General features: G+C 37.8%; 3 protein-coding genes across 6 annotated transcripts; 2 read left to right on the top strand and 1 right to left on the bottom strand.

The window, feature by feature from the left end:
* The first annotated feature begins 147 nt into the window (after positions 1-147).
* LOC117166598 (transmembrane emp24 domain-containing protein 5) lies at positions 148-1,791 on the top strand. The gene is made up of 4 exons (XM_033350697.2): positions 148-462; positions 713-909; positions 1,012-1,078; positions 1,142-1,791. Exons 1-4 carry the CDS (start codon positions 274-276, stop codon positions 1,370-1,372), a joined length of 684 nt encoding a protein of 227 aa, XP_033206588.1. The 5' UTR covers positions 148-273; the 3' UTR covers positions 1,373-1,791.
* Positions 1,792-1,867: 76 nt separating this feature from the next.
* Positions 1,868-13,024, bottom strand: Exn (Ephexin). 4 transcript variants are annotated; one of them, XM_033350692.2, is made up of 16 exons: positions 12,914-13,024; positions 10,603-12,671; positions 8,576-9,683; positions 8,162-8,490; positions 7,474-7,910; positions 7,265-7,398; positions 5,013-5,207; positions 4,183-4,731; positions 3,999-4,099; positions 3,814-3,916; positions 3,380-3,728; positions 3,204-3,317; positions 2,943-3,104; positions 2,643-2,837; positions 2,231-2,547; positions 1,868-2,147 (listed from the first exon to the last, which is right to left on the bottom strand). In XM_033350692.2, the coding sequence occupies exons 2-16, from the start codon at positions 10,873-10,875 to the stop codon at positions 1,933-1,935; spliced, it is 4,581 nt and encodes a 1,526-aa protein (XP_033206583.2). In that variant the 5' UTR covers positions 10,876-12,671; positions 12,914-13,024; the 3' UTR covers positions 1,868-1,932. The 4 variants fall into 4 exon arrangements, with proteins under 4 accessions (XP_033206583.2, XP_076474023.1, XP_033206584.2 ...); XM_076617908.1 differs by having other exon boundaries at positions 1,868-2,125; XM_033350693.2 differs by lacking the exon at positions 5,013-5,207.
* On the top strand, positions 12,933-14,013 carry LOC117166599 (acyl-CoA-binding protein homolog). Its single transcript, XM_033350698.2, has 3 exons — positions 12,933-13,067; positions 13,532-13,646; positions 13,768-14,013. The coding sequence occupies exons 1-3, from the start codon at positions 13,053-13,055 to the stop codon at positions 13,899-13,901; spliced, it is 264 nt and encodes an 87-aa protein (XP_033206589.1). The 5' UTR covers positions 12,933-13,052; the 3' UTR covers positions 13,902-14,013.
* Positions 14,014-14,043: the final 30 nt, after the last annotated feature.

Here is a 14,043-nt window from a genome sequence, read left to right as displayed (position 1 = left end):
CAACGATATTTTACATTGAATATTATCATAGTATTTGTACATTTAAACTGTTCTATTTTTACATTTCTAATATGAAACAATAATAAAATTTGTAATAGATTTCAATATTTTGAATTATACATTACAATAAAGAGTCGAATAAAGACAGTTGTGAACCACTGAAGATTGTGGTGGATGTAGAAGAAGCACATTGAAACACATTTGTCAGTGATCGTGAAAGCGATTGTTGGCCGGGTGGATTGTTGTGATGGTCTGTTTGATTAAACGTGAACAATGTCTAATTTTTTACGAAGTTTGGTTTTCGGAGTGTTTCTTAGCCTCGCGAACGCCAGCATGCCTTATCCATGGTATGAAACTTTACCCGCGGTGGCCTTAGATTATAAAGTTCATATTGATGCCGGAAAAGAAGATTGTTACTTTCAATATGTTAATGCTGGCGCTACTTTCTACGTAAATTTCCAGGTATACAGTTAATTTTCACACGGTTATTTCACAGAAAGTATTTTTTTTATTCACTTATTCAAATTGAGGATCAGTATAGTATAATATCAACGAATATTTTTCGTACAAGATTAAATATGTATAATCTTATGATTTATCTGAATATATTTAACCATATGGTTCTATTCTTTAAGCGTAAATTCCTAGAGATTTTTAAATATTCGAAAAAAAGAGAAAATAAGAAAATTTTTAAGAATATTTATAAATGCAGGTGGTACGTGGTGGAGATAGAAAAGCTGGTTTCGCAGTACGAAATCCAGAAGGAGTAATAGTTCATCCTTATCAGTGGCTTCCTAACTCAGATTATCAAGATACTGTGAAAAATGCTGGCTATTATAGCATTTGTATAGATAATCAGTTTTCCAGATTTGCTTCAAAATTAGTTAATTTATATATTACAGTAATCAGGTAATAAATACATATATGTATATACATTTTAAAATATATAATGTTGTAAAGTATATCTTTTAATTATAGTTCATAATTTATATATTTATTTATTTGATACAGATACGATGAATGGGATAAATATTCAATGGAACTAGAAGAATTAAATCTTTCTGTGGAAAACTTTACAGTAAGTATTTATTATTTTTACTTCAAAGCGACAATTTGTTCATGATGTGTTTCTCTTTCCTAGTCTGCAATAATCAATGTGGAGAAAAACATTAATGAAATGCTCCAAATTCAACATTTGAGCAGAAGTAGAGAAGCTCGAGATTTAAATTTATTATTGGATAATAATTCTTATGTCCAAACATGGTCTATTGCCCAAATAATTGTCATAATGGTAACAACAACGATACAGGTATATTTTGTAAGAAAATTATTTGAAGTGAAACCATCTAGATATTCTAGAGCAGGTATATAAACATTATTGACATATTGTATCATTGTGATTGTGAGCGCGATTAACGAACAAATTTTGTGCGTTTATCGCGGGAAGGATAATAACGAATATACTGGATTGTTTATTTAGGATGTAATAGAAGACAGTCTATTTTGTTTAAGTTAAAGTTCGCTGTACTGTCAGGATACGATATTCTTCTTTTCTCAGAAAGAACTGGAAAGCCTGCCTTATAAGACTGTACGTGTCATGTCCTATTTTTGCATAAACAAAACATTCCATTGATTGTTATAAATTATTCAAATATTAATTTCATTTGTTTTTACTCTCAGGCTTTTAGCTAAAATATATGAAGTACAGTTATAGATTGATGAGATTATTAGGGAACATTTATAATAGTATTTATATTAAGACAATAAATAATAAGATACTTTTATTATAAACATGTTTTCAGTTTTGACTAATCCTTACATTTATTGTTATTTATGTGAGAACGATACGGATTAGATTATTGTAGAATATCGTAAAATCTGATTTATTAAAAATTGCATAAATTAATAATCGATAGTTGAATCATTATTCATTTAATGAGTCGCTGATTGTTGTTTTGCTCTTCGTTGTAATGCGTTTCCGCTTAGTGTAAGAAAACGATGCCTCTGTTTAAGGTTTTTTGCACGAACATGTTCTGAAGCTACTTCTTTCGTATAATTTCCAGGAAACCAGCCCTGTTCACCATTTAACAATTTTCCTCCTTGATACCACCCATCTGACATTTTCCTAAACACGTTTATAATATCACCTAAAAGCAACTTTTTGCGTTAATTGAAACGCAGGATCGGTCAAAGTAGATTAAGTAGTCTTTTCACAAAAAATATTATATACCTGGATGCAATGACAATTCGTCCGGTTGATTTGGAGAGTAATAATATAAAGCTACTACTTGAGGACAATCCCACACTTCGTAAAGAGTTTCTTCTGGCAATCCGCGTTTCGAGGATGAAACTGCTTCCAGCCATCTTTGTCTTTCTGTGTCGCTTTCACACGTTAATATATATTCGATCTGATGTCCAGAATAATTTTCTAAGAGCGTCAACAGCATCGCATTGCGTCCAGCAAATGGCGAGTCTTCAGGAACTGGTTCTAAAGCGATTAAACTTCTCTTACAAGTATCTATAACGGTGTACATTTCGTCGTGAGTACTGTGACATAGAGAAAAAAAACACACGTTATACGAAACTATAATTTTCTATTTTATAGCAGAGCAGGAGAATGCTATTATGACGAAAGCCCATACTTAGATTTCTGTTTTGCGACTAGAAGAAGATCCGTGAGCAATAATAAATAAAGTGGCGTCTTGTTAAATCTTTTTCCAAACGTGAGTTTGTATTCCGCATCGGCTTTTGTCGATAGTTGTACGGTTGGTCCACTTTTAACCAAATGTTTCCCTTTTAATACAATTGGTTTAATTTTTGCGGAATATTCCAATTTTCTGTTAAAATAAAATTTCTTGTTTAATATATATACACATATATGGAAATAAATAGGGAAGATTGCGATACAACTTTCTTGGGCTATATTAAGCCGTAAACATTACCGTATTAAATTTTCCATTTCGATTTCTTTCGCTGCGGTACTGGCGCCTTCGTTACATTCAGCAACGACGTAACTTAAACTCGACAAAACTTTTTCCCAATGTGATCTATCTTCACATTCTACTGGCAGTTTAGAGAGAACCGCATCGGCCAATAAAGGAAGCCTGGATTCACATACTTTTTAATAATTTACATGCTTTTGTCGCGTTCATTCGTTATTCGACATGTGTGAAATTTTAACATTTAAACAGAATTTATTTTACCTCGTTATTCGCTGCATTGGTAACATTAAAAATGAGTGCAATGACAAACTTTGACAAGTCGAACGAGCTTCTATTTGCGATATGGTTTCTATAAATTTTGAACCTTTTCGTGTTCTGGAAAAATTAATTCACCGATATAACTTTATCACCATCCGAAGGAATTATTTTCTACTTACCTTAAATCTTTAAGAGTCGTATCTATGCTAACTTGATTAGAACAATACGCTACGTAAATATCTAAACATTTGTCGGTATATTTAAGCAACACGTCTGGCAAACCGTGCAACATGGGATCGTATCTCCATACAGCTTCTAGTTCAGCTAAAAACTGTTCCGATGCTTGCAATACGCTAGGAATACCGCCGAACAGTTTATCTTTCTCGAACGGAGTTAAAATTTCATCGAGTGAGGGTTCGTTGAGAAATTCGTTTTTTAGAACACGTAGAGAATTCAAATAGGACGCTTCTGAAGTAAGAATCTCGAATTTCGCTTCTTGAACCTTCTTCTCCTCCGTACTTAGTCGTTCTAGTAAAGAGTAAAACGTGATCTTGGATAGACTTTGGATAAAATATGAAAATTCAAAACAGCAACAATGTAACGTGTCGCTTACGTAAAAGACCATTATTTATGACTTGTGGTGTTTGACACCACAACGTTCTATGTCCCGGTTTTGCCAAATCCGTAGTAGATCGCGACGGGATCATACCCTCGACCTGATAATCGATAATAGATAGATAATTAGACTGTATCGGAAGCATTTGAATATTCCGAATGGTCTGTAATATAATACATTACCTCCTCGTAATCGTCTGAGCTGAAATCGGACGCGATCCTAGCAGCAGCTGCTGCATAAAATTGATAGAGTGGTTCTTGATCGACGAGTACGCTGTAGTGGTCTAAAGCAATTACGTGAGAAATTAGGAAGATCAAGAAAGAAGGGAGAGAGAGAGAGATATATAAGTTTCAAACACTGACTTACCCATCTCGTCATTGGTATTGCTATACATTGGTTCCTCGCTTGAATTTTTGGACGTTGAGAGATCGTTATCGCCATTCGCGGAATCGATGTAACCATTTAAGTAAAAGGTTGAAAAAGGTCCGGTAACGGTTCTTTTAAAATGTCTGGCAAAACTAAAATATCTTCCACCGTCTAAATTCGAATGATCGTTGGAGAATTCCTTACTTTCGTCGCAAGAATGACCGTCGTCAACCGTGGTTCTCTTTCGTATGCGGCCCAGACTTCCTTTGGTAATACTCCATGTCCTTCGAAGCATCTTTATTCTTTTACCAAGAGTTCGAGTCAGACTAACTTCGCGCGGTGGTGGAGGATTCGGTCTTGTGGGTGCTTCCAAATACGCGATCACTAATCGATCGGAATCTATCGGAATCTTTTGTTCTGTTTCGGTACTTTCGTATTCTCGCTCCCTTGTCGTCTCGTCGGTTGTCGTCTCCGCTTCCGAATCTGTGCAGAAGTCGTCCGGCTGGAAGGAATGGAGACTCTCGTACGTGCTGTCATCGGATGTATCGTCTGTAAAACGTTAATGACTAAGTCGATGAAAAACGAGACGCGCTCGCGCTATGTTCCAACCTCTATCTGCCAAACTAGTAGGAAAGTGGTTTTTTGTTTTAATACGATTTCAAGGTAAATCATAGAATTTATTAGATCTCTTTTCTAAGATTGATTTTGAGATACATAGAAGATCTTTTCTTCCCGTAAGACAGACGGACAAACAATCGATAGAAATTCGTTGTTGTTTAACAGTATATGAAAATTTTAATCAGCGCAACTTCCTAAAATCTTGCAAGGACCTTCGTGAACGTAGCACGATGTTTCCTGCGTGTCCACGTCTTCGTCTAGGTCGATGACCCTCATTTGAACAAGACCCTGTGTTCTCTGTGGATCTTGTTGCGTCGTTCGGTCCTCGCTCTCTTCTTTCTTCCATTCTTCGATATTCTGCGTACAGCCAACGAGCAACACCGATCCGTTGCCAAGGCTGACAGCCACTTAAAATCATCGTTCACGGTCAAGCGTTACTATGTCGTTTTCTTACCGCACACACGTGTACAAATACATATGTATATGGTGTAACGTGATGTGGTGCGATGTGGTATAACGTGGGTGTGTGTGTGTGTGTGGTGCTCGACATTTGTCCAAGTTTCAAACGTTAACAGGAAGATCGAGAAATCGAGAAATCAAAGAGGAGAAGGGGACAGGTAGAAGCCATGGTGCATCGGATGAATAAAGTGAAATTATTTCGATCGTGAGTCGCGTGTAATTTCTTTTTACTTTCATTTCTAAACACAGATCGTCTTGTCGGATCTCGTTGAATAACTCTCGCGATCGGATACTTTAAAACGTATTGTTTGTTCAGTAGAATAATTAAAATCTACATTATATATATGTATATTTCCGAACGAACGAACAAAAGCGACGAAAAGAGATTTTTTTACTTCTAGTATCTGAATGGCGAGCAAATAAGTTGAGATCAGTCAGACAAAAGGGATACGTTGTAAACGGTTTCGTCCTGTTTATGTCTTGGACAAACCTCGATTTTTGTAAAGTCTTTATCATGTCGTGTATAAAATAAAATATCGTACGAAATAACCGACGTAATTTACCTTGTGTATTCGGTCGTTGGAAAGTTTTCAAGGTCTGTTTCATTTCCACGACATGTCGACTCGTTGCGGACGAGTCTCGCTTACGAATACCGATGGACAAATATCAAATTCGTGTCGGAATTAAGTAAAAGACTAAGCAGGTAGCGATGATCAAGAAAGAATTGTATCGTTGTGCAATCGACGAACGAAAAATCGCGCGAAAGTATAATAGAGAGTTCCGACACGATACGATATGAAGTAGCGCGACGCTACACGACGCGACGCAAACAGCGCAGCGTCTCGGCCGTGACTGACACTGAGAGAGCGCAATACGCGCTTTCACCTCCCTCATCTGTGTGCTCGAGTCCGGTTTCCAGGCTGAATTCCTCGATAAAATATTTTCACGCGCATCGAATCATCGCCTACGTTCTGTCTATTTACTATCGTCCATCCCACTGTTGCTAATTCTTACAAGATATCGATAAATCGCCTTAGGTATGGGCAATATGCCCGTGAAAGCGATCGGAAGGATTGATGCGGTCTCTCCTCCTTCTCAATTTCTCTTTTAATTCAGGAATAACAACTGTGTCAAACATTTCGAACAAAAAAAATTTCAATGGGCAAATCTCGTTCAGATAGAAAATTTATGATCGGTCGATTACGTGCAACCGTTTGTAGATTGTCAGCGATGTTCGTTCATCGCGAGACATGTGAGATACGACAAGTAAGTATGTATTTAGGTAACTTTTACTTGGAGCAACCGACTATTGTTCCAACGATATAACAGCACAATGCACTCCACAAGCTGTCCCATAGCCGTTGATTCCAGAAGTCTATTTCTTTCTTTTACTTTGTACGTTTTTCGCTCTTTTACTTCGAGATTCTTAATCTCGAACCAACGAGATTATGTACGAAGGCAAAGGAAGTCACAATCGATGGAAAATTTTCACTCCGTTCATTGCTGTATGTTTCGATTTTGAACATTATCTTGACATATGATTCGTCTAATTTAAGAATGCAAATAGCGCTGAATCAATTATATGGTCAGCTTACTCTTATTACTGTATATACCTACGTATACTATTCACGTGTCGCGTGAACCAGCGGAAATTTGTAGCAAATGTTTCATTTTACGCTGTCTAATACTTTTGAAAAAGAAAAACGACGTGTATATTGATCGCATCGAGCATTGAAGCGTCGTCGATGTTTCAACTCTTTGTGCTATACGAACTCTTAAATGGGAACAAGATATTTTTTGAAAATCAGTTTCATTGAAAATCTCAGAAACGTTCATCGTCTGTGAGATACGACAATTTATTCACGACATCGCGTTTGTACATAAAATGCCTAAAATCGATCACTTGTTAAACAATTATAGAAACATCTATATACCTGACATTACCGATACACATATGACGTATTTCATCTTAGAATATTTTTATAATATTTTTGCAATAACTTACCACGAAGCGTAGACTCGCATGGCTTCGACGACGAATTGAAGTCTTTCTTTGATATTCTGGATCGTTGTTTTCTCATCATCCGGGACCATCTCTGACCCGACCTTTTTCTACTCGAAACGACTTGCGTCTCTATCCTTTTTTCATCAAGAGAAAAACTACTTTCTAGAGAAATGATAAGGAAGTATTTTATCGTATCCGATCTTACTTACGACGTGTAGTATTTGTTTGCAAATTGAGATAGCCCGATCATAGTCGAATCCTCTAAATCCTCCCACTCGGATTCTTTGCCGCACATCCAACTCGATCCCAAGATCGAACCTATCGTAGAGCCGGTATAAAGGCTATTGACTCGCTCTTCGCTCGGTAAACCGACGTCATCATATACATCTTGGTCGTTATTTGATACATCGATATTTTCGTCTACGCTAGAATATTCGTTAGTGACGAATAGTTCGCTGCTTTCTTGCTTCGCTTCGTTATCGCAAATTTCGATCTCGTTGTCCTTAAAATCGGTTACTGCGCAACTCGGACCCATAACGTCGTCGTAAATGTCATCGGAATCTTGGAAAGCAGTCGAAGATTCGCTGATACGATTCTCAGTAACGTGTAATGCATCAGGCGTGCCCACATCGTCGTAATCGTCCTCCTAATTAATGCATTAATTAATGCATAATTAATGCATCGTAACGCAACACGAAAGAACCCGATAATTCGCTATAAACCGCCAAGCGATTATATTTCTTAAGATAAACAAAAACGCAATATGAAAAAGCTGAAATGACGTCGCGTTCTGATGCGACCAATATTTATGTATCAAATAACTGGCGAACAAAGAATTAGAGAAACACGTCGATTCGCTGAACATTAATACATCGTACACACACATTGGATTATCACCTGGTTGTTAAGATTCAGAGGTCCAACGTCGTCGTATACTTCACCTACGGCGTCTTCGATATTTTCGGTATTTTCATTGGGGATCGTCCGCGTATTCTCCAGAAGGAAATTCTTAGTCCGATTGCTCCAGAGAAAACTGGAATTGGCAGGTAATTCGGTACACGGTTCATACGCTAGTTCGTACGTTGTGTCACTCCCCTCGCGTATATTTGCCCGATATTCGTCCGTTTTCACCTGCTGGCTTAACTCCAATAGTTTTGCCGAACGCGTTTGCAACTCGGATAATAATTGGCGTTTTAGGGTTTCAACATTGAACCCGTCGTTTCTTCCTAAAATTAGAAAATATTATGATTAAACGAGACGAAGAAAATGGATATTTAAATGAGAAAAGTAATCCCAAAAGAGAAAACGTACGTTTGGCTTTCTCATTTGATTTATCAACGACCGACGACGTTGCATCGAAAGAAGTCGACTCTGCGACGATCGACGACGACGATTGGCCGCTTCGTTTTTCGGCCATTGAATTTTCGTAGTTCGTTGCAACGAGAAGAGGTAAGGTGGCGCACTTTTGCTCGTGTGTAATTACCACTTGCCCCAAACTAAATCTGATCGTGTTTTCGTTCGAAACCAGATTCGGATTCGTGGCGGACGCGATATGAACAAAATTCGTCGGCGAAGAAATTTTTAGATATTTCAATTCCTCCCGAGAAAGACTTTTCGATCTGTATCTGCCGTTGGAATTTATCCCTATCTTTGTATCTACCGATGATGAAATTTTCAGAGAGTTCAACGATCGACTCGGAATACCTTTTTCCTTCTGCTTTCTCTTCCCTTTTTGTCCCTTTACCAGATATTCCGGTACGAAATGCAACACATTTTTCGCAAAATGTTTCTTCTTTTTCCCGCAGTTTGGAAATTCGTTGCTAAAGAGCAAACTTTTCGCTAACTTTCCATCCGAAAACGTTCCCACTAAAGACTGTCCGTCTAAGGATAGTCTCATGTCCGAATAACTCTTGCTAGCTAAATCATTGGTAGATTTAGATTTGACAAATACATTTTTCGTGCACGAAGTATCTTCCTCGTTCTCGAGACTCTCTTCGTCATCGTTCGTTTCTGCCTGAAAGTTGCAACACGCGTCCGTACCGATCACCGATTCTATTTTCTCATAATCGTCCGATGGAGATCCATTTTTATCGTTCGTGGAACTCGCTGCTACATCGTTCGCGATATAACAACAATAACTGGAATTACGTGCAATTTCTCCGGCATAGGTTTCCTCGAAAATATCAGTCTCCGACGCGCTATCTCTTATCAAAGTATCCTCGATATCGCTGTTATTGGTCCAATTGCGTTGCAAACAGGCGATATCTTTTTTTAGATTAGGTTCGATCGCGGTGACTTTCAACCGCGTTTCTTGCGAGTCTGGCTTCGACGACGAAGACGACGACGACGACGACGACAACGGCGATGCAACCACAAGGTATTTTGCATGTTGCTTCGATGAAGGACACGTCGCGTCGACCTGAACGAAACGTTTCACGCGATTCATTATTTTGCGTATATACAGGGTGGTTGATAATTGGTGATTCTACGCGAAAAAAGAAGTCGAAAATATAGAATAAAAATTGTTCGTTCGAGGCTTTGTTTTCGAGAAAATCGACTTTGAATTTTCGATCGGTACGCGTGCACTTTATCACGTCTCGTTATAACGGATCTCACTGTAGATCGTTGTCTCGATGGAAAAAATAAAAAAAAAAAAATAAAAGAAAAGAATTTTTATTCTATATTTTCGACTTCTTTTTTCGCGTAGAATCACCCCCTTTCCGCTTGTACCACCAGTTACCAACCACCCTGTATACCTACCTACTTATACTATAGTTAGGACATTTATAACGGTTTTGCGGATACGGTTTCAAGGAATACGATAAAAATCGCAATCCTAACTGTTTCAAAATAGTAACCGCCCCGTCGCTCTGCGAGTTGCAATTTCTAGAGGAATTGGAACCAGAGGAACTAGTTGATTTGACCGGAAGAACTTGATTTCCGACAAAGGCATGTAAACGGGCGAAAAAAAAAGATCTCGTCGGTCGGTAATTAACGGATGTAAGTACGAGGAAGAAGGCGATAGTACGAGTGCGATAAGATAACGAAGTGATTTCGAATCTGTTACCAAATCAGTCGGTCAGTAGGATTCAAACCGAATGGCGAATAACGATCGTTGGAAGCTAACAAGCTTCCAAGCCACTCCTTTATTAGCATCGTTTTAACTTTCGCGAACTCGCATCGCGACGGGATTCCAACTACCCCGTTCGTTGTGTTTTTCCAACGATTGTGAAATGACAAACGTGAAATAGCGCTGACAGTTGCGAAATTGCAATTTTATCGAGCTGAAAGAAATCGTCTGGAAGTTGAACACCTATTAAAGAACAATTAACGCGAACCTTGAAGCTGGATCTCTTGGCAATCATCTCAGTATGAATTTTCCCCTGCTTCATCGACTCGTTCGTTGCTTTGGTCGTAGCGTTGCTATCATCGTTGATAGGTAACAATTGCAAAGGTAACGTCGCTCTCTTCAGAGCCAGACTATCGAGAGTCGCATAAAGAATTTTCTCCGAAGTTGGAGATGGTTTCCGGTCTCCGTGGAGAAAACTCCTATTCGCAACTGGTACAATACTCATCTTTTCTCTTACTTCAACGTCAGCCAGTGGTATCATATGTTAATTAGTCATTACCGGTTCACCCAAAGAATCGTCATTTTGTCATGTTACTATTGTGAATACCTTTTATTTCCAAAGTTGATTTCTCGATAACGATCACGCGAAAATCATAGTCCAACTGCATAATATCGTGTCGCATAATGAAGAAAGTCCATGGATGCGCTGTTTCGACGATCCAGCGATAACGAAAGGAACACGATCTGTTATCAGATACCGGCAAATACCCGTGTATGTTATTAAGAATTCGATTGAATTTATCTACCTTTTTTTTCGATGCTATGCAACGTGACACAGTAGTCGCCGCATACGTGACAGCAACAACTTTTTCTCCACTGTCAGCACAAATTTTTAACATAATACGATCGATATCATACGATAGCTGGTCAAACAACGTTGATATCCTTGATACGTAATGCTTGTTAGAGAGCAATCGCGATTAAACGAGAACGCGGTCTGGCCATATCTTTGTCGACTGTGTCGCATCGAATGCCGTAGAGATCACGATTCTCGGAATGAACAACTAAGCCTGTCTGCTGTTCCTTCGTAACGTGTAACATTCAAAAAGACACATTGCACGTTTTGTCGATCGTTCGTTATTCGATGCCCGTTTTCTCGAGCGATACGAAATACATATCACCGCTTATTAAATAAACGATAAACGCAATCGCAACAATCAAAATATTTTTATTCTCGTTGAATTTCCTTGTTCACGGTGTGTACTTTGTCCGCTTGCCGAGATACTTGAGATATTTCACACCAAACTTCCTGACTTCCCATGCTACTGTTACTCTTTGATTCTCTTCCCGTATTGGTTAATAAACAGTAAACAATCACAAAATTTATTCGACACTCGATGTAAAGAACTTGTATCGTTAACAAGGCCACGGATACATTTGCCGCTTACAAGTATATTTATACCGACGATACCGTTCATCGGATAAATCGCAAACACGATGACAGACGTGTCTGTCGAGCACTAGTGTTAGCTGGCCGCGTACTCTTCCGAGAGAGAGTAACACTGTCCCGATCGAACTGATCGGCGATCGAGTGACAAATCACGCATACTCGGTGAATTTTGAAACCACTTTGCTCTGACTGCGCGCGGCCGCGATCCCGCGTACACGAAATCGGTCGTCTCCGTCGGTTTTCGTTGCTACTCGTCAACCATTCCCGTATTCTTCAAATGATTCACCCTCCCTGTTCTCGTAGCTTCATGAGTGCTATTTCTGTACTTTCGTCCTATGGCATGTAGCAAATTTTATTCTGCGGTTCTAAATACCAACGAAATTATCCTCCTTGTCTTCCTTTCTTTATTACGTTTATCATCTAATCTTTTTTCGATATTTACACAATCAAATTGCTTCTATCCGATGCGCATCTATAAAACATCTAATTCCATATTGTCATGTATAATTTCATCATCGTACAACATACGTGCTAAGAAATAGAATTCTCCGTGTAATCTGTGCGAGACGTTCGAGAGATTGAAACTCATTTCGTTCAGTTTCGAAATTCTGAAATTCAGCCTGAGCTTCGATGTACACATTGTCTTCGAACACGGCCCTGAGGAGCAGAGATTCTCGTGCACAGCAAAGTTAGGGAAAGGTAAAACGATGTATCAGGTAGTCAAGAATTTCTACATTCTTGCGTAGCTGAGTATTGGGTGATGATGTGGCAGGTTGGCCCCATTCTTTCCAGGCGGTTTTCGTTGACTTGGTCTCCCATCGCTGGACCGGACCAAATCATGCGTATCATGACATTGTTTCTCAAAAGTAGATCAGCGAGCAACCATCCTAATTTATATATAAATTCGTTTTTAATTATTATAGACATAATTCGAAAATTTAGAGCTAAAGGTGCACTAAAATATCGCACCTTCGGTAGTATCGATAAAAATTTACGAAGCCAACAATTTGTAAACTATTGGTAGTAAATTATATATGAAATATATAAATCGGCTTAAAAACATCGACATGGATTGATTATTATTCGTAGATGTATGTACGTACTAAGTTTTTTTAAATCTTACATGTACCTCTTTTTGTCATTGCCAGTTATGTAGCATAGTTGGTAAAAAGGTGGGGACTCCAGAAGCAATATTTAATCCATGCATAGGTAGATCCATTGGTCACTGGCAGTACTTAACCGAAAGCTACCATTAACTGCTAAAAAGGATGTCTCTTGATCAGGTAATTACGATTTTATCGATTCAATACTTTTCGGCGCGTTCGGTTTCATTTATGTGACTATATTCGGTAAATAAATCACTATGTATTGATACAAGATCGGATTGTATAATTGTAAAAAGCAGAAAGAAAAATTTGTTATAATAATTGTTGTTGTCATTTGTGATAAATAGTTAGTGCTTAAGATTGCTCAGTAGGAAGAAAACGAGGAACTATGATTTACGTAAATAATATATTACCAATTTCACTCACAAGAAATTTATTTTCTAACGATATTTTCCTACTAGATAACGTAATGATTCAAAGGTGAAATTTTGTGCAACGTCATAATTTGTCTTCCATTATTCAGTAATGTCTTGTGCTATAAAAGTAAATACGAAATTTAAATATTAAGGAAAATATAGTTACGAGCATCTGCAATAACTAATATGACTAGATAGTACATAGTTGTATATGTGATTTTGTAGAAATTCGAGCAAGCAACAGAAGCTGTAAAAGCTCTTACCAAACGTCCTACTGACGAAGAATTTTTAGAATTGTACGCGTTGTTTAAACAAGCAACAGTGGGAAATATAAATACCAGTGAGTTATTACATACATGTTTAATACATATTATATAAGAAGTATATGGATTATGCTTGTCTTACTTCGTATAAAATTTTATGCAATTATTTTATTTATATCATTCCATTATTCTGTATAGCGAGACCTGGTATGCTGGATTTAAAGGGAAAAGCAAAATGGGACGCATGGAAATCGAAGGAAGGTATGTCGCAGAACGATGCGAAAGAAGGGTACATTAAATTCGTGGACAAATTGCTGGAGAAGTATAAATAAAGTGTTTGATTATTTTGTTATCCAAATACGACGCTGTATTATATCGGTGTATGACTTTATATGATTTATATTTCGAAATAATATTTTGAAATAAAATTGTTATTTTGGGTTATCTCTAAATTGTTCTTCTCCCATCTTTTAA

This window comes from Bombus vancouverensis, chromosome 4, assembly GCF_051014615.1.
Source record: "Bombus vancouverensis nearcticus chromosome 4, iyBomVanc1_principal, whole genome shotgun sequence".
Lineage (NCBI taxonomy): Eukaryota > Metazoa > Arthropoda > Insecta > Hymenoptera > Apidae > Bombus > Bombus vancouverensis.
This window is presented reverse-complemented; position numbering and strand designations above follow the sequence as displayed.